This window comes from Dendropsophus ebraccatus, chromosome 14 (assembly GCF_027789765.1).
Source record: "Dendropsophus ebraccatus isolate aDenEbr1 chromosome 14, aDenEbr1.pat, whole genome shotgun sequence".
Taxonomy (NCBI): Eukaryota; Metazoa; Chordata; class Amphibia; order Anura; family Hylidae; genus Dendropsophus; species Dendropsophus ebraccatus.
In genome coordinates, this window is record NC_091467.1 from 31405867 (window position 1) to 31427302 (window position 21436).

The window sequence follows — 21436 nt, forward strand, 5'->3', positions numbered from 1 at the left end:
TCAAGACTGCGTCTTAGAGAGGTTTGAATAGATTTGCAGTCACTGCATCCCTATCCATTACGGCACCGCCGATAATGGCCGAGCACATTGCTCAGCTATTGATGGGGAACATACTGGACTGCTGCTCCTTTTAAAGTCTATGGCACTGACAAGTCTGAGCACTGTAAACAGCTATTTGCAGGGTTATACACTTTGCTGCTCCATCCCAAGTTCTCCTAGCAGATGGCCCTCATTCTGCCCCTCAGCGGGGGATTCTAGCACTTGGACCTATCCATGGATGGGTTGTAGTTGCTTTAAACCGGAATACCCCTTTAAAAAAATAATCATGATCAAAAGGACTTGGCCTTAAAGGGTTTATATTAACCCTGTAATTATATCATTTATAAACCTTATGGCAAATAAATCATAAAATACTAATATAAGTAGATGGTCACTATAGATACAGGGCTCAAGGGCTTTTTTTTTATTAATATAGAGAAATTGGGTAACTACAGATATCAACCATTTTAGAGTTTAAAGGTGCTTTCCAGGTAAAACTTATAGATCGCCTATCCTCAAGATTAGGGATGGTCCGAGCCGAGTTCGGTTCGGGTTCGTACTCGGTAATGATCCCCGCTGTCTGCCCGCTCCGTGGAGCGGGCGGATCCAGCGGGAGTACCGCCTGGAAAACTGGGATACAGCCATAGCCAAAGGCTGTATCCCAGTTTTCCAGGCATTCCTCCCGCTGGATCCGCCCGCTCCACGGAGCGGGCAGACAGCGGGAATCTGCTGCCGAGCGTTCGGGTTCGTACGAACCCGAACCTCGGCAGGTTCGGACCATCCCTACTCAAGATAGCCCATCAATAGGTGATCAGTGGAGGGTAGAGTGTAGAGTACCAGTGGCTAAGGAAGTTAGATGAAGCCCTAAGGCTGCCTGAAAAACATGGATACAACCATAGGCTGTATCCATGTTTTCCAGGACTCCCCAGGACTGCATCCAACTTCAAATCAAATGTTGCACGCCTTGGTTCAGATGAACCCAAATGTGGTTGAGGTTCCCTCATCTCTAGTGGAGAGTTGACACCTGGCACACCTGCTGATCAGATCGGCTCTGTGAATTGTGTAGTGGTGGTTTTGGGTTACTTCATCCTAACTTCCATTCATCTTAGTGTCACAGCCACTACACAATGTTTAGAGCTGAGGGTCCAGACTCTCTATACTGAGTTTATATCGGGGGGGCCATGGTGCACCCAAACAGTTGATTAGTCAGGGTGGTCCAATGTCAGGACCCTCCCAATCACCCATTGATGGCCTAACCTCAGGGTAGACCACCAATTAATTTTGCCTAGAAAACCTCCTTCAAACAAGAGTCCTTACCCAAAGAATGTAACCTATACTTATTCTTTGCACCTCCACACCATTGTCAGTTTTGGAAATGATGAGGAGCCCAAGGGTCAGATATAGGGTAAGATATTTTGTATTTCCCTCTATGCTGCTATTCTACTTCTACGAAAGGAATGGGAACTGAACAGCCTTATAACAGTATCATATCCTAATTTTATGGCTTTTCTTTAAATATATAGTTAATATGTGCAAAATGTAGTCACTGGAAGCAGGACGTAAGTCCAAGTTCAAAATCATGAGAACATTACAAAACGGGATCAGGGAAACATAGTGAAAGTGCATAGGGGAGATTGAACTGTCCAGCCAAGGTCCTATGACGTTTTGCAGAGTACGTACCGACACTCATGTTTATAGTAAAATACAGTATGTCTTCAACGAATTATGTGCAGTAATATATTCCAGAACAGGGATCAATATATCATGATGCTAAGTCAGAACTGTTGCTCTATATAACGATATTAAATACGTAAGTCTGTGAAGCTATCATTAAGGAATACATTGCTTCATTGCATTACTAGTGTAACTCTCTCGCTGGGACCCTGATAGTTGTAATCTCCTTCCTACAATTCATCTGCCACCTGGATCATGCTCAATATAAGATTGCATGCACTGCCTATGTTCCAGGATGGAAGAACAAATTATTTCTTCGGCTTTTGCATCTTTTCCATCATGGCACCACTCACATTCTCAGACATCAGGCAGGTTTTCTTAGAGTCTCTGCTGGTGTCACTCTCCATAGCTTAGTCTCTCCCTGTAGAAGAGAATCTCACTAGCACATATTATTAAGAATTATGAGATGTGAAGAAATGGAGACTCGTTCTGTAAGTGCCACCACCTTAAAGGGTCTGACTTCTTGGAAGTGCATTTCCATCTAACCTTTTCTTCCAGTAGAAATGGCCCACAGTAAATCTATTCTATGCATAAAAAGGAGGGGAAGCTCAGGCTAAAACATCTTTCGCCCCTCCTCAACTGTGCAATGAAAACGGGTAATCTTCTTCTGAATCCTTTTCCATGGCCCTAACTCCCTGGAAGACCTGGGTCTGAAAGGTGTCTTTGAAATTCCAGGTCCGGTGGAGAAGGACACTCCAGGTGGTCAGGGAGAGATGGAAAGCGGAAGCTTCCTAGGATTGCTTGGGAGGGGGGTTCTGGAGGTGGGATAGGGTGGATCTGAGGATATCCAGGTCCTGGTATTATGCCAACAGGTTCTTGGGGACTAGTGGTGAGATGCAGAACGTTAGGCTTAAAGGTAAGAGGCTCTAAGTCATTGTAGTCAGTCAGTTCTGGACTCTGAGAAGAAAAAAAAAGGAAAAGAAAAAAGTTAATCATGGAAACAGATGTATATAAATGTACCTACAATGGGAAGTTTACTCACCTGAAGAGGAGAGATGGGAGAGTCTGTAGGGAGAGAGGGGTTACTCAGTATGGGCTCCAGGCTCTTGGATGCTGAGTGATAGAGTCCTAGAGTATGGGAGCTGGGAGAGATGGGGCTATATGCAGGAGGGATCTGAGAGAGTTGTCTCTGCAATAACTGCAGGATTATATTGATATCTGAAGACATTCTGGACTCCAACCTGGAAGAAAGCAAGGTAAGCTACTTCAATTCTGCATGATAGGCATCAAAATAACCCCGGGATAAGAAAGCCATAACTCACCTGTCGAGCTGAGCCTGGAGGAGCTCCAGTCGTGACTCTACCTCACCTGACCGGTCATCAGGGCTGAGCGGGGGATCCAGGGAATTGTGCACCATAGAAATGTTTTGAGGGGATTCCGGACATGCAGCTTGTCGTCTGTCACCCCAGAAACTGAATAAGTTGGGAACCTCAATAGGAGAAGCTGATAGGGAAATGTAGATGCATTCAGATACAGCAAATAAAGAATAAAAGAGTAGTATGTAAGATGAGTTCAGTTATCTGAATAAAAAAGCACACGGTTATCATGCTAAAAGTCACAAATCATGGCACACTCCATATTTTTGAAAAAATTTGCGACGCATTGTTTCCAAGTTGGAAGTTGTAATTGGCATTTTTTTTTTATTACAAAGTATAGGTGATTTAAAAGAGTACCTGCCATTAGAAAAACTTTTGACATGTCACAAAGACATGTCAAAAGTTTTGATCAGTTGGGTCTAAGTGGTCAGTGTCCAGAGTCGAGACAAGTCTGTGCACAGCGCATTCTATCCCAGCTTTGTGTTATGTGACCTGGAGGCCACATAATGTAAATTTATGGAATCATCCAGGTTGGATGGACAAAGGACGGGGAGAGGAACACACAGCAGCGCAGCCCTTTTTCTGCCCAAGATGGTACATATTTTTTGATCAAATGGTTTGCTAAGAACCTAATTTTTTTCCAAATTTACCTATAGCAGTTTTACTATTATATATGGCTTTATTATGTTTGTGCAGGTTGCTGTTGCACTCATCTGTTTTTGTCTGTATTTTAGCCTTGACACTGCGCCCCCATGTTTTATAGTGGTATTGGTTGTGCTGGCCATTTTTTGTTTTTCTTTGCTACATGTGGGGGGAGTGGCTACCTCCATTTGGTTGTGCACTCCACCCATCTCCTGTGGGTGTTTTAAGCAATAAGTAGATGGATCCTCCATGTTCAGTGTGCAGGCTTAGTATTAGCCCAAGAGAGCCTAGTGTTAGGGTAGGGTCCGTCCCTCTGAGGTCACTTAAACGTGGGTTTTTTCTTATTTCTATAGGGATTTTACCATTCTAAATAGCTATAGTATGCAGGTTGCTGTTGAACTTGCACTGTGACATTTTAAAAGTTTTTTGTAATGACATTTTTTGGAATTTATTGTATTAGCTTATTCTGGCCCCTTCTGTGTTAGAACCAGTGACCACCCCCTTATTCCTAAAGTGTAGTTGGTGCACTGTGCCTGTAAACAGTAGTTGTGTACGGCCAGTAACAGAGTTGTTCTGTCCCTTGTTCCTACTGGTGCTTGTCTCTCTAATTAGCTTTTCCTGAAGCCTACAGAAGATACTTAATTCCAGAGAGAGAGAGACTAAGGGCCCTATTCCCCGGGAGCGATAATCGGCCGAATCGGCCCTATTCGGCCGATTATCGCTCGGTGGAATAGAGAGAACGATCAGCCGATGACCGTGTCATCGGCTGATTGTTCATTTAGGGACAGACCTAAAATCATTGTTCCCCCACCGCGCATTGCTACGGTGGAATAGCGGTGCGTGGCGGGCGAACGACGATTTGCGAAGCAGCACCATACTTTACCTGTCCAGACTTCTCCTGCACTCCGTCTTTCTCCCCGGGTCCCGCGGCGCAGCATAAACTCCGTAGCAGCCTGACTGAGCTGTCAGACCGCTCAGCCAATCACAGGCCAGGACCACCGCGGCCAGTGATCGGCTGAGCGGTCTGACAGCTCAGTCAGGCTGCTACGGAGCTGCTGATGCTACACCGCGGGACCCGGGGAGGAAGACGGAGTGCAGGAGAAGCCCGGACAGGTAATGTATTGCTGCAAGGGCTGCAGGGACATCGTTACCGATGTCCTTGCAGCCCTTGCTTAACGATCATCTGGGCCGTGGAATAGGCCCAGTAAACGAGCGCCGATCTAGCAGATTGGCGCTCAATTACATCGTTGCTCGGCCCGTGGAATAGGGCCCTAAGGTATAGCACCGGGTAATGCTATTTAAAGGTAAAAGGAAAGACAGTGCCAGAACAGAAGAGCGTGCATTGGAGGTGCTCCTGCTGAGTAAAGGCAGTAGAAGGCTGTTTCTGTTGCTTTCTGCATCTTTTAATAGCTTTGCCAAATGTTTTACTCAATGCCCTTTGTCTCTGGCATTCAGTATGACAATAGGAATGACATTAGCTATTTAGGTGTAGATTTAATTTTCTGATTTCCCAAATGCTTCACATCTAGTCAGAGGTAAGGGCCTCTAAATAAATGTGATCCATGTAATGTCAGCTCTCTTTTCTCTTAGACTGTGACAAGGTCAGGGATGTGATCTTACCTGCTTGCAGCGTACCTGTATGACTACATATATATAGGCCTCTTGCTTAGAAGCTCCAGCACATTAGAGAGTCCCTGATAGGGTTAACTTAGTTGGGACATTTTTTACCTTGGAAAACTTCTGATACGGACACTAGAAAGAATGTTATGTCTCAAGAACTATTTCACTCAGAGACATCTTTATCAGCGTTCAAGGCCATTCTCAGAGGAAAGTTGCCTGTCTGTTACAGTGGGAATAATGTGAAAGTATCATTGCACAGAATGTATTGTTCTAACCTTTTTGACCTTTTTGAATAATAATAATGAATACTAATATAGATGCCATTGCGCATGACTAAATATCTAAATCACTAGCACCGCCTCATCTATGCCTTATTAGCATTTGTTACCACCCTATATTTTATCTGTCTATAAAATGTGATTACCATAATAAAACTTGGGCCATTTTCTCCAGGCTTATAATCATGATACAATGTCTTGTCTGTGTCCGTGATTTATAAGTGACGAGTTGGTAATACTGCAGGTTACAGCTCTAGATATATTTAAAAACCATCCTGTACCTGGGTTTTTAACTTTTTCTTCATAGAGAGTGGTCAACATCTAAATTTAACCTTAACATTTGGCGCCTCTGGCAGGGACTCAGCCTCTTGCAAACCAGAATGCAGACTGACGGGATGCGGTGATTTATCCGTCATCGGACACGCAGATATAACTGGCCAGGTAAGAAACAGTTCCTTTCTTACGTACTATCTGTGCCTCCGCGGAGCGGATCGAATTAGATTCCTGTCACTTGCGTTCTCTATATGTCTGTAATGCTGAGTCTAATTGTTAGACTAAGAACTCTGTAACCCAGGATAGGACAAGGTTAAAGTGCTGCATTGCCGTCGCAAACTGTGGTGTGATTGAGATAAGCTGTTGCTGTATTTATGCTGAATTAAGGAAAGGGATTGCCGAACATGATCACTTCTACGTCCCTACGGGGAGGCTGTGATTATTGCTTAACCTTTGTAATACAGCATGGCATCGAGAACAGCTGCACTGTCACAGACAGCAGGCACATAACTTTTGGAGTGAACGGGTTCCTGATAAGTGATATCTGTCTCGAGCAGCGGGAACAATACTTGTATTGATCCCATTATTTGTGCTTGTACTGTGGTAGAGAGCAGGTCAGAAGATCTGTGAAATACCCCCTTGCCCCCTAGGAGGAATTAGCAACGAGGGACAGTAGGTTGCTATAAAGCGTCGCTATAGTGTGTCACTATAAGCGTCTGGGTCTATAGTAGCTGTACTTGCCAAGACCTAAGGTTTAGGTTTTAGTCCCCAATACGCTACCTAGGGATTAGCTGAGCAAGGATGAGACAGTTATTCACTAAAAGAAGGGATCCCCAGTCTCCACAAGAAGTTTATGTGAAGCTGATGTGAAGCTAAGGAAGATATAGTTAGCGACAGGCATGAGAAGATGCAGTGCAAGACCTAGAACAGATCTTTAGGAGGTTTGACATGAAGGCAGATACATGCCTTAGCCCCACCAGCCTCTGGCTCTCTGACCAATACCTGGAAACTCAGTTTTGTGATGATTATAGCAAACTATATTGATAATCCCTAGTAAAGCCAAACCCATATCCATGGCTCCAGCCTGCACGCCTTATGCCCCCCAATATATATCTTGTGCTAAGTGCATTGAATCCAGCATCTCTGTTGCCTCTTGATGTAGATTCAAATGGGGAAGGGGATAGAGGTGAATATTTTGATGTTTTAAAAATTTTTTTAAACACCGTACAAATTTTTTATTTTTGAATAAGGATGTTTTTGTTACTTATTGTGTTTGATATTTTAAATTGTGAAAGATGAAAATGTAATTGAAAGCCCAAATATTAATGAAAGTTTAAAAGTTTTCATTGTAGATTATCCCAGACTTTTAATAGATGGATGACACAATACGCAAGGATATATGGTGACCGCCATGCAGAGTGATGTTCCACTACAGAAACCGCTCCTGCCATAAGCTGGAGGTGAGGACAATCACTGAGACATGTAAGATGGTTGAAGGTAACTGTGCAGATGTCTATATGAAGCCCACTATTATGGGTTAATTGGCAAATGAGAGATTTGTTTGGTCCCTGGGCTTACCAAAAACACTTGTAGGAAAAAAAAACAAAAAAAACCCAAAACACTGTTCAAAGAAGAAAAACTGCCATAGAGCGGCTGATGCAACGTTCACGCAGACAAACCCTGAAGCCAAAAGAGTGATGGATGATGGATGAAGCTGCCGATGCTGTGGTTTCTGTGCTCTTCCCAAGCTAACCGTACAAAGCGTACAAGGGAATGGGGAGATGTTTCCAGTCTCTTCCTGAGGTAACCGTACATAGTGTACAGGTGGATGGGAGATGTGGATCTGTTTGTTTTTAAGTCTTTTCCAGAGACAATCAGCAACAAGCTGAGAGACCAGCGGATGGAGAGGAGGTACAGGGTAAAGATGGCATGCAGACAGTAAGTAAGTAACGCACTGTGTTTGCAAACCGCCTCGTATCTCACTGTAAGTTATCTGACAAAACCAGCACAAGGAAGCCATGTGTAATGTGATGTAGTATCCTCACATTGGGCGGCCCAGGGGACAACAAATATAGCAGAGAGGGTTGTGTAGGGCTGTATTATCTACACCTGTCATAACCTACTGTAAGTAACACCGTAAAGTGCCTGTCTGCATAGTCTGTCATCTTCCTGCCTGTTTCAGGGAATGTAAGTGGACGTCATGCACCTGCTACAGGTGGTCCATATAGGTATGTCCTTGTCTGTACTGGTGTCTTCTTTACAGGTCAGCCAAAGCTATGGGAGAGAACAAAGCCAATGTCTGAGGTGATACTAGTGGCCTATATATAACTGAGGCCAAGAGTCCAAGTGTCTGTAAAGAGGCCTGTCAGTCAAAAGATGGGTTTAAGGATAAAGGATCCATACCAATGCTACTATTACAAAAAGGATCATATGATATATATTATTCTCATAAAAAGGCTTTGAAACCTTAGGTGATGTATCGTTTACACTTTGCTTTTATTTCTATGGTGGTTATTTTATGTATAATATGTGATGATCTCAGTGAGACAAGAGATAATTCAGTAGGATCCAAATATTATATCGGTAATAAGCGCCCAGTTACTTCATATTATTGGTCTATGTATTACAGTATAGGATTATGTACAGGAAGAGATGTGACCATGTGACCAGTCATTAGACCTGTGTGATCTAATCATAAAGACGTTTTCTAGGTACAAAATGAAGTAAAAAGACTAAAAAGTGGGAAATTTTGAGAATCCCTTACTGAAGAGTGTGAATTCACTATCTGGTTATTATAAGTGAATCCAGTGGTTACATAGTAGGTCACATTGTGGAGATTTTATTGCATTTACCTGTTATGCTATTTTTGGTTTATGTATCAACGAACTTTTCATTTTTGCTTTTGCCATGAGATAGGATTTGCTCACATCTAAACTTTTCTTTTTCAGAAATTTTTTAAAGTTAGTTGTTGTGACTTTCCAATATCCACATGATGCCGACGTGGTAAAGTCCTTGTGATAGAGTCAAGTCTGTTATATACAATAAGGTTTGGTTATTTTGATAAAATCCAGAGAGGTATTTGTCATATACATATATTAGTTTGGGTATTGATAATAAGCTTTTATTTGTTTTGTTGTAACTAAGCTGTATATTGATGTATACTGTACAGACTCAGCCATTGTTTAGTATTTTCTTTCGGTTATTGCAGATCTACCTACCACATCTACAGAAAGTTTGTTCCGCCATCTATAACTTTTAATAAAACGTATAGTACTATTTTCGACTATCCTATGGTGATGCCTATAAACTAATGGGAGTCCTTCAGGGTCTCTTCCAGGTGGTCTTATGCAAAATACTGATCTGTTAGTCAGTAAAAGTGTTTATGTGTATTTTCTTTCGCATAAAACCTCGAAAGAGGAGAAGATCAATTCTTAGATAAAGAGTAACTAACTGTGTTTTCCCTTCCTTTTCCGGTTCTCTTGAAATCTGTGTTGCCTGGACATTTCTGGAGGTTGGATGCTAGACTAGTACTTGGAGGATGGGTCCACCCCTGGAGAAGATGTGGCCCCTCAAGCAACACTCGTCGGCTTGGGAGAGCATCTGAGGAACCATCTGGCTATTCACCAACTCCAGTGATCCCAGTCCAAGCTTCATGGATGTCAAATGGGGGACTGACAAGGTCAGGGATGTGATCTTACCTGCTTGCAGCGTACCTGTATGACTACATATATATATAGGCCTCTTGCTTAGAAGCTCCAGCACATTAGAGAGTCCCTGATAGGGTTAACTTATAGTTGGGACATTTCTTACCTTGGAAAACTTCTGATATGGACACTAGAAAGAATGTTATGTCTCAAGAACTATTTCCCTCAGAGACATCTTTATCAGCGTTCAAGGACATTCTGGGAGGAAAGTTGACTGTCTGTTACAGTGGGAATAATGTGAAAGTATCATTGCACAGAATGTATTGTTCTAACCTTTTTGACCTTTTTGAATAATAATAATGAATACTAATATAGATGCCATTGCGCATGACTGAATATCTAAATCACTAGCACCGCCTCATCTATGCCTTATTAGCATTTGTTACCACCCTATATTTTATCTGTCTATAAAATGTGATTACCATAATAAAACTTGGGCCATTTTATCCAGGCTTATAATCATGATACAATGTCTTATCTGTGTCCGTGATTTATAAGTGACGAGTTGGTAATACTGCAGGTTACAGCTCTAGATATATTTAAAAACCATCCTGTACCTGGGTTTTTGACTTTTTATCCATAGAGACGTGTCAACATCTAAATTTAACCTTAACAGACTGGCTTAAGAACTAGCACCTGGGCTAAAATGTTTTTGGATGTTGTCAGGCATAAATGTAAATCCATGACAGGACCCCCCATATCCAAATTATGGGAACTGCTGTTTTTGGACCCACTAGGTACCAGAGTCACAAATGTTACAGCATCCTCAACCTTCTTAAAATTATGCCCATCTACCCATGTCTGACAGTTCTAAGACCACTGCAAGTAAAAAATAAAGCGTAGTGATCGTCAGTGTTAAATACTGGTATTTGACAGTATGGCCTGACTATTCATATATTAGTCACCTGAATACGTCTCCACTGTCTCCAACATCTTTCTGCCTCCTTCACAACTGCTGATGTTGGCCGTGACCAAGTTTACCACAGCTGGGATGAATTCTTGCTTGTCCGCAGATGTTATCCTTTCCATACGCGCTGAGTTTAGCGGTTTGGTTTCATCATCACTGGTCTGGGAGCAGGGAGTGGTGCTGCTTGCCATTTCATCCCATTGTTCTCTACTCAGCGGTCGCTGGAGATTGGTCAGCTCAGAGTACGTGTGATATTGTTCGACATCTGAATTCACGTCATCAATGCCGTCCACTTAATAGAAACACACACTGAGTCTGAGTACAAATTGTATACAAGACGTATATATATATATATATATATATACTCATTGTTATCAGCCCTTTGACTTACCATGTTTTTTCCGACGACGCCCCGATTGTTTACATCGACGTGGCTTACGGTAACTGCAGTTAAACTCTTCACTCCCGGGGGAACGGGGAATGCTGTCTGCCTGAAGTGGGCAGAGAAGAGAGACAGCAGGTTATAGACAACACAATGACAACATACACTAGGTAAAATTCTTCCCCAGTGCAAAATATCATATATTCCCAGCCTTACCCACATGACAACTAACGCTATAGACTTTCAGTCTACAATATTCTACCCCTTATGTAAACTCCTCACGTCTCTTAGGTTGAATGTTATCTCCAGGTTGCTCCAGAAGCAGTCGGAAAACGTTGGGTACATGTCCAGCACCTCGAGAAGATCTTCTCTTTGGATCTTGTGAAGATCACAATAAGTCAGAGCTCTCACGTCTGCATTTGACTTTCCAGGACGAGCGTACAGACTGATGGGCTCTCCGAAGATGTCATTTTTTCCTTTTAAAAGATAACAGAAATATACATTCATATATATAGATATAGATATAAATATTATATATATATATATATATATATATATATATATATATATATATATAGACAAATGCTGATTTGGGGTCAGCTCACCTGCTAGATCCGCTCACGGTGCACGGCAAAGCCCGGAGCCAGGGCAGCATATGCGAAGAGAAAAGTCCAGCACCAGTGTAGCGGATAATAAAACGTCCTTCTTTATTTAGGCAAACTTCACATAACGAGGAACAAACATGCGATTTGTTGACGCGTTTCGGCGTCTCTCACGCCTTGTTCACAACATAGTATACCGTATACTATTTTCCCACAACCTTATATGGGCGGTATCAAACATCACATGACACTTAATTAAAAATCACAAACACATGATTTAAAAACAGACACAAGTGTATACAAAATACAAACCAAGTGAATTGGGAAAAAATATATATATATGACAAAACCATCCTTGGACATACATTTATGACATAAACAAAAATAATGCATAAACAGTATTTTTTAGAATTTTTTAGTAGGTCATAATAAGATCATGTCTGGAGTTTAGGCCACCAGGAAATCTACTCCCTAACCTAAAAATCCAAAATGACTCTCTATTTAATAGTTTTCTTCTTAGTGAACCCCCTCTTTTAGATGGATAGATTTTTTCAATGCCCATAATTTTAAGATATTGCACATTGCCCCCGTGCACCTCTCTAAAGTGTTTAGTTAGGGATGATACATTTACCACCTCATTCCTACAATCAGAAATGTGTTTGCGTATTCTAGCCTTGAGGCTGGTAGATGTGCATCCCACATACTGCAGGTTGCACTGTGTGCACATGACCACATATACCACATAAGTAGTGTTGCAGTTAATGTAGCTATGTATCTTGAAAGCGTTCCCGTTTGTACAAGACTTAATCTCCTTGGAAACCGCAACATGTGAACAAGTTACACATCTTTGGTGACCACACCTGTAAGATCCCTTAATGTCCAACCATGTTTTTTCTTGGTCTTTGCCTCCTGTGTGCAAAGATGGAGATAGTATCGATCCCAGAGTGGGGGCTCTTCTGGATACGACCCTGACTCCATCTTTGGTCATACTATGTAACACCTCATCTTGCCACAATAGTGGCAGATGTTTGTTAATAATGTTTCTGATCTGTGAAAACTGTTTACTATATGATGTAACAAATACTATGGGAGGCATTTATTAAGTCCGGCGTTTTTTACGCCGGACTTAAAAATGCCCCCGCAGCTCCGGCGGTACGTGGATTTATGTAGAGGCGGCCTGCCTGTACATAAATCCTGTGCGCGCCGGTGCGCACCGCCGAAAACCTACGCCAGCTGAGGACTGGAGTAGGTTTTCGGCGTACATTTGGGCGGAACGGATGATAAATCGCGCGGACTCTGAGTCCGCGCCCTCCGTTCCGCCCACTTCCCGCCTACTTTCCGCCCCCTTTCCGCCCCCTGGCGTACTCGGCGGAAAGTGCCGATTTGCGATTATTTTATTCGCAAATCGGCCATTTGCGTATAAAATAATACGCAAATCGGCACTTTCCGCCAAAAATCATCCGTCCGCCGGATGATACATGTGGCCCTATGTCATTAGTGCCATGTTTATTACGTTTTTTATACTGTCTCCTAGTGTACGTATGTTCGGCCAGTAGTTCTTCTCTATTAACCCTAGAGATTTTGTATGCTGCCTGATCCAAAAGCTCCTGTTTAAATCCTCTCTCTCTGAATCTTAACTGTAATTTATCCATTTCTGCAATATAAACATCCTCTCTACTACAATTACGTTTTAGTCTAAGGCATTCACCATAGGGTATATTATTGACCACATGCGGTGGATGGCAAGATGTGGCCATGAGAATACTGTTACCAGCACACTCCTTCCTATATGGTAATACCTCTATACATCCTTGATTAACATTGGATACAAATTTTACGTCCAGAAAGGTAATTTCATTGTTGCCAAAATGTGCAGTGAACTTGAGCCCAAATTGATTGCTGTTAAGGTAATCCACAAAGTTATTGAAGCAACTCTCACCATCTCTCCATATGATAACCAAATCATCTATGTACCTTCCTATCCATTGTATAGATCCAAAGAAGGGGTTATCCTCCGAGAATATGTATTTAAGCTCCAAAACTGACATGACAATATTGGCGAGAGATGGTGAGAATTTAGCTCCCATACTTACTCCCTGTATTTGTAAAAAAAACTCATCACTGAAGACAAAATAATTATGATTTACCAAAAAATCTGTGGCCATGATTAGAAACTCAATCTCTGCAGCTGAATATAAGCTGAATTTAGTCAGATAGTATTCTAATGAAGAGATGGCAACTTCCTTGGGGATTGACGGATACAACGCTACAACGTCCAGTGTTCCCAATTTCCAATCTTTATTCCATCCCATATTGTTTACAATGTTGAGAACATGTTTGGTGTCCCTGATGTGAGAGGGAGTTATGCTCACTAGGGGTTGGAGAAAATGATCCACCCAAGCCCCCAATCTTTCCCCCATGGAACCGATCCCGGCCACTATAGGTCTTAAAGGGGGAGGAAAAATACCTTTATGAACCTTTGGTAGAGAATGGTATACAGGAGTCACAGGATCATCAACGTATAAATAATCTGCTGTTTTTTGATCCAAAACTCCCAAAGCAACACCATCCTCCAACAAACGTTTCAATTTGGAGAGAAACACTTTCTTTGGGTCAGATGGGAGCTTACGGTATGTATTGATATCAGATAACATTTCATGATTCATTTTTTCATAAAGGCCTGTATCTAACAGAACCACTGCGCCACCTTTGTCCGCATTGCGGATAACCAGGTTTTTATTATTTTGTAATTCCCGCAAAGCGGTTTTTTCCTGTACGGTTATATTACCAGAGCCATGGCGCCGGGGTTCTGCTGATTCAAGAGCAGTGAGGTCTCTTTCCACCAGCTCCTGGAATCTATCGAGAGCCTCGCACCTGGAGGATAATGGATAGAAACCAGGATTGCTGGTCTTGAAAGACGCCCCATGGGAACTATCCCCTAAAGCCGATTCAGAGGCAAGATCTTGCAAATGCAGTGCTGACATTTGTTCTGGAAAGCTAGTGCACACATGTACAGACTCAGCATGACTATTCCCAATGCTACATTCTGGTTTATGTACATTAAAAAAATGTTTTTTGACTGTTAGGTTCCGTGATAATTTATTAACATCAAGAATGGTTTTATATAGATCAAAATCACAAGTGGGAGAAAAATTAAGCCCTTTCTGCAACACAGACAGTTGACTATCAGAAATAATGAAACTGGACATGTTAATAACAGAAAGTTCATGTGTTAGTTGCTGTTTTGGGTACCTTCTTGCCGCCATGTTTGCGGCCGGCTCTTCTCCTTCGTTTTTTGACGCCTTGGCTTTTTTTGCAGGCGTCTTCTTGTTTTTGCTCACTGTGGATGGTCCCGCAACAGATGAATCCGACTCTGAAGAATGACCCCGCTGATCCTCAGAGTCCGAGAAACTTACATGTGGCTTGTCGCCCGTGTTCCTGTTGTGGCGACGTTTTTTATACACACGTTTTTTCAAAATGGATCGTGGTGTGTTCATACCAAAATCTTGGTCGCCACTTTCCTGGAGGTTCCTCCAATCGTATACTTCTTTTCTCTCATAGTCACTGACATCACGTTGAAATTTGTTCCGTTTGTATGCAATAATTTCAATTTCCAGTTTCTCCACGTTATCTTTGAGAGACTTATTTAGGTCGTTGTAGCCCGTTACATCCTTGAACTGACCGACCAAAGTCCGAGTCTCTTCTATTTCATTTGCCAGGGATACAAGGTATTTCTTTTCTCTGTCTATGATTAGATTCATTATCTTAGTGGAGCATTCTGATAATGCAACTAACACATGAACTTTCTGTTATTAACATGTCCAGTTTCATTATTTCTGATAGTCAACTGTCTGTGTTGCAGAAAGGGCTTAATTTTTCTCCCACTTGTGATTTTGATCTATATAAAACCATTCTTGATGTTAATAAATTTTCACGGAACCTAACAGTCAAAAAACATTTTTTTAATGTACATAAACCAGAATGTAGCATTGGGAATAGTCATGCTGAGTCTGTACATGTGTGCACTAGCTTTCCAGAACAAATGTCAGCACTGCATTTGCAAGATCTTGCCTCTGAATCGGCTTTAGGGGATAGTTCCCATGGGGCGTCTTTCAAGACCAGCAATCCTGGTTTCTATCCATTATCCTCCAGGTGCGAGGCTCTCGATAGATTCCAGGAGCTGGTGGAAAGAGACCTCACTGCTCTTGAATCAGCAGAACCCCGGCGCCATGGCTCTGGTAATATAACCGTACAGGAAAAAAACCGCTTTGCGGGAATTACAAAATAATAAAAACCTGGTTATCCGCAATGCGGACAAAGGTGGCGCAGTGGTTCTGTTAGATACAGGCCTTTATGAAAAAATGAATCATGAAATGTTATCTGATATCAATACATACCGTAAGCTCCCATCTGACCCAAAGAAAGTGTTTCTCTCCAAATTGAAACGTTTGTTGGAGGATGGTGTTGCTTTGGGAGTTTTGGATCAAAAAACAGCAGATTATTTATACGTTGATGATCCTGTGACTCCTGTATACCATTCTCTACCAAAGGTTCATAAAGGTATTTTTCCTCCCCCTTTAAGACCTATAGTGGCCGGGATCGGTTCCATGGGGGAAAGATTGGGGGCTTGGGTGGATCATTTTCTCCAACCCCTAGTGAGCATAACTCCCTCTCACATCAGGGACACCAAACATGTTCTCAACATTGTAAACAATATGGGATGGAATAAAGATTGGAAATTGGGAACACTGGACGTTGTAGCGTTGTATCCGTCAATCCCCAAGGAAGTTGCCATCTCTTCATTAGAATACTATCTGACTAAATTCAGCTTATATTCAGCTGCAGAGATTGAGTTTCTAATCATGGCCACAGATTTTTTGGTAAATCATAATTATTTTGTCTTCAGTGATGAGTTTTTTTTACAAATACAGGGAGTAAGTATGGGAGCTAAATTCTCACCATCTCTCGCCAATATTGTCATGTCAGTTTTGGAGCTTAAATACATATTCTCGGAGGATAACCCCTTCTTTGGATCTATACAATGGATAGGAAGGTACATAGATGATTTGGTTATCATATGGAGAGATGGTGAGAGTTGCTTCAATAACTTTGTGGATTACCTTAACAGCAATCAATTTGGGCTCAAGTTCACTGCACATTTTGGCAACAATGAAATTACCTTTCTGGACGTAAAATTTGTATCCAATGTTAATCAAGGATGTATAGAGGTATTACCATATAGGAAGGAGTGTGCTGGTAACAGTATTCTCATGGCCACATCTTGCCATCCACCGCATGTGGTCAATAATATACCCTATGGTGAATGCCTTAGACTAAAACGTAATTGTAGTAGAGAGGATGTTTATATTGCAGAAATGGATAAATTACAGTTAAGATTCAGAGAGAGAGGATTTAAACAGGAGCTTTTGGATCAGGCAGCATACAAAATCTCTAGGGTTAATAGAGAAGAACTACTGGCCGAACATACGTACACTAGGAGACAGTATAAAAAACGTAATAAACATGGCACTAATGACATAGTATTTGTTACATCATATAGTAAACAGTTTTCACAGATCAGAAACATTATTAACAAACATCTGCCACTATTGTGGCAAGATGAGGTGTTACATAGTATGACCAAAGATGGAGTCAGGGTCGTATCCAGAAGAGCCCCCACTCTGGGATCGATACTATCTCCATCTTTGCACACAGGAGGCAAAGACCAAGAAAAAACATGGTTGGACATTAAGGGATCTTACAGGTGTGGTCACCAAAGATGTGTAACTTGTTCACATGTTGCGGTTTCCAAGGAGATTAAGTCTTGTACAAACGGGAACGCTTTCAAGATACATAGCTACATTAACTGCAACACTACTTATGTGGTATATGTGGCCATGTGCACACAGTGCAACCTGCAGTATGTGGGATGCACATCTACCAGCCTCAAGGCTAGAATACGCAAACACATTTCTGATTGTAGGAATGAGGTGGTAAATGTATCATCCCTAACTAAACACTTTAGAGAGGTGCACGGGGGCAATGTGCAATATCTTAAAATTATGGGCATTGAAAAAATCTATCCATCTAAAAGAGGGGGTTCACTAAGAAGAAAACTATTAAATAGAGAGTCATTTTGGATTTTTAGGTTAGGGAGTAGATTTCCTGGTGGCCTAAACTCCAGACATGATCTTATTATGACCTACTAAAAAATTCTAAAAAATACTGTTTATGCATTATTTTTGTTTATGTCATAAATGTATGTCCAAGGATGGTTTTGTCATATATATATATTTTTTCCCAATTCACTTGGTTTGTATTTTGTATACACTTGTGTCTGTTTTTAAATCATGTGTTTGTGATTTTTAATTAAGTGTCATGTGATGTTTGATACCGCCCATATAAGGTTGTGGGAAAATAGTATACGGTATACTATGTTGTTAACAAGGCGTGAGAGACGCCGAAACGCGTCAACAAATCGCATGTTTGTTTCTCGTTATGTGAAGTTTGCCTAAATAAAGAAGGACGTTTTATTATCCGCTACACTGGTGCTCGACTTTTCTCTTCGCATATATATATATATATATATATATATATATATATATATATGAGTGTAGTTATGAGCAAGCTGAATGTGTGCTGAAGACAGCAATATAAACTACATACTCTGCTTTATATGTGATGTGTTAAAGGTTTTCCGTATGAAAAATATGTCTATTATTACCTAAAATAGCCACCACAATGTCATCCCTGAGAATCTCAATGGACCCACGGGAGATGAAGTAGAGGGTGGTGAGCACATCCCCATAGTGAACCAAGGTGTCCCCCGGGGGAGCATGCGTAGTCTTGAACTTCATGGCCAGTGCCCTCAGACATCCTTTGGTTGCTCCCCTGAAAGCTTTGCAGTTCTGAAGCAGTGTGCGATTGAGATGCAAACATATGTCTGCCTGTAGGCACTCCGGGAATCCTTTCAGCACCTATGTAGGACAGAGACAGAAGGAAAGCGAGAATGAGGCAGAATGAAGCCATACGAAATTAAAGAGGGGCTATTTGAATAGTATGCAGATATTAATAAAGAGATTGGACACTGAAAGGGGAACATTGATGGAGAAAATTCTTGTTGGTTTTGGTCTATTTAACATGGACCAGAAAATAAAATCCAGTGGGCATTGATGTGGACATTATATACACACACAGGGGATTGGAAAGTGGCTAGTAAGAGTGTCTCTCACTCTGAAAGACCTGTCCTGTTCAGCACTACACAGACAATCCACTGACTTTAATGGACAACGTGTAATGACTAGAGATGAGCAAACCGGGTTCGGGTTCGAGTCGATCCGATCCCGAAGGTTCGGTATTTGATTAGCTGGGGCTGCAGAACTTGGATAAAGCTCTAAGGTTGTCTGGAAAATATGGATACAGCCAATTACTATATCCATGTTTTCCAGATAGCCTTAGGGTTTTATCCAAGTTCAGCAGCCACCGCTAATCAAATGCCGAAAGTTTGGGTTCGGATCCACTCGAGCATGCTCGAAGTTCGCTTATCTCTAGTAATGAACATAACAGACTACCCCCTTTAAGGGAAAAAAAACATAATAGTAGGATTATGCACATAACTGTAGCAAGATGTGTGAATGAAATTTGAAGCAAATGTACCTCTTGATGTACGGAAATTTTTCTTATATCATCTGGTCGGCGCCGGCAGGTAGATCCTGGCGTGGTCTGTTTTTAAAACCGCCACCTGGTTCCTGCCATCTGCACTGACTCCATCTGCATTTAGGCCCACTCGGTGCACTGGAGGCGGACCCAGTGCACCGATATCAGTGAACTTGTGGCATTAGCTCTGCCTCCAGTGCACCAAATTGCAGGTGGAGAAAACAGCGTAAATCACAGGAACTGGGTGGCGGTTTGAAAAATGGACCGTGCTACGCCGAAGCCGACCACGTGATATAAATAAAATATTTCCGCACATCATGTGGTACATTTGCTTTAAGTAAACTAAATAATTAACGTGAATGGAAAGAAAAGGGGAGGTCTGTGTTTACAATGTGTTCAGGTTAGAGTATATAGGCGAGAAAAACACAGATAATATATAGATTGTAAGGAAATGCAAATATGAATTGTACACGAAAGATGACAAAAGCTAGACATGTTAAAAAGATGAGATGTGGGACTTAGGGTGGAAAACTGGTCAGTGGGGGTGACATTTGCAGGGAGGGATGTGAATAATGGAATTGTAGAATTGAGACTTGGTCTATGAATCAGTACTGGGGGATGACTAGTAGGAAATCTATTGAGGCAGAAAACCCAAGAAGGTGCTTTGTCTGTAGGTGATATATTGCTTGGATCTGTAAAAGACAAAGAAAAAACAATTGCATTTTACCCTCGACATGGATCTGTGTCCTGGGAATAGTCTGATTGCAAGCAATCGGTATGAATGGTATAATATCCATGACCTACAGCCATCATGATATTTATATTTCCTTTACTGGTTGTTTCCTTAATGATCTGGTAATATGTATATATGTTCATAAGTCCCCGAGGCCTGTGTAAAACCTATTACCTTGTCAGCTGGTATATTGTTGAGTATCACATCATCATATGGGTCATTCATTTATAATAGGAGATGACTGATGATGAACAGACCTGTACGTCTTCATGACGGACTCAATTTTTCAGCAGGATATTAAACCTGATGGCTGAGAAAATGGGAATTCATCCTGTTCTGTTAACCCACTAAGTGCTGAATCACTTCCTTCAAGAGTTCAAGTTGACCTTAGAAATATGAACCCTGAAAATGGTAAAGAGAGGCTTCTCATATACTAATTTCCTGATCTAAATTCTAAATCAGGGGAATATATTATGTATTAAGTGCTCACAGTAACCACCCACCCACTGAAAATCATCAGTAAAAAAAAGGGTTTGGGTGAAGAAAGGCTGCAGCATATAACAGTACCTTCAAAGTGTACTGTATACTTCTATAAAATAGTCACATAGTCACCAACTGGCTCCACTAACATAGGGTAAGTGGAGCCAAAATATAGCCTGTGACAGATGAGGGGTAGGCTGTATGATTGAGGGTCCCTCCATGGAGTAGCACTGCGGTCTACCACCTGTAGGTGAGATTGGGCCTCATGGCAGACATGGTCCTGCCAGAGCAACACTGTGTGGTATAGAAATATAGCAGAAGCCTTCAACTCTGTGGCATTTTGGTCCCAGAAGGGCGTAGGTCTGTGGCAGGTAATGCAGTGCGATCATAGTGGTTTGCAATGTACGGGGAACATTTTAACAAAAAGTTGGACTTGAAGCTGATGTACTTGGCGCATTGTGGCAATGTTACAAGAAACTGCAGTTGGTACTGAACATGGGGATTTGTGGCTGGCAATACTCTGGGAATATTATGTCAGGCAATTTATTGATTGGCAATACTCTGGCAATACTATGTTGTCACTGGTTCTGGTGCTAGAGTTGGGGCACTGTGGCTGGCATCTATATAAGGATATTGGAGTAGACAGTGTTCTTGACTATGAAAGGACTATGGCTGCCTAATTTATGGGGCACTACCAGGGGTACTAGATTTAAGTTGTTGTTTTTTTTTATTAAGAGCTAAACCAACAAATTATAGTGTCACTGTCGTTATAACTTTCAAAATCTAAGGTTTTTTAGTTATCATGGAGAACACGGCACTTCCTGTTTTCTTACTCTTTTTTTTCTAAAAAAACCCCCCCAAAAAACAGGAAACTGTCAGAAAACAGGAAGTCCTGTGTATCCCAGGCCATCTGAGCGCTCACAGAGAAGGCAGTCATGGGATTGACGGACACATTGAGCAGCGACTCTCTGTACCTGCCGGAAATCCTGTGTTTAGTCTAGTTTTCTCAACCAGCACAAGTCAGAAGATCTGCCTTCAGGAGACTGGACCTGGATTTCTGGTAAGTACAG

At 41.7% G+C, this 21436-nt stretch overlaps 1 protein-coding gene across 5 annotated transcripts in view; it reads right to left on the minus strand.

Annotated features, from left to right (window-relative positions):
* Nucleotides 1-810: 810 nt before the first annotated feature.
* The window catches only part of KCNH6 (potassium voltage-gated channel subfamily H member 6), a 191026-nt gene continuing 170400 nt past the window's right edge, over nucleotides 811-21436 (minus strand). For 4 of the 5 annotated variants that reach the window (XM_069952457.1, XM_069952458.1, XM_069952459.1 and 1 more), the window contains 7 exons: nucleotides 18222-18474; nucleotides 11178-11371; nucleotides 10905-11004; nucleotides 10512-10805; nucleotides 3036-3216; nucleotides 2756-2954; nucleotides 811-2670 (listed from right to left, as the gene is read on the minus strand). In XM_069952457.1, the coding sequence (XP_069808558.1) occupies nucleotides 2401-2670; nucleotides 2756-2954; nucleotides 3036-3216; nucleotides 10512-10805; nucleotides 10905-11004; nucleotides 11178-11371; nucleotides 18222-18474 (1491 nt within the window). In that variant the 3' untranslated portion in view covers nucleotides 811-2400. Of the gene's footprint in view, nucleotides 2671-2755; nucleotides 2955-3035; nucleotides 3217-9368; nucleotides 9825-10511; nucleotides 10806-10904; nucleotides 11005-11177; nucleotides 11372-18221; nucleotides 18475-21436 lie in introns of those variants that run through there. The other variant, XM_069952461.1, reaches the window with a different exon arrangement.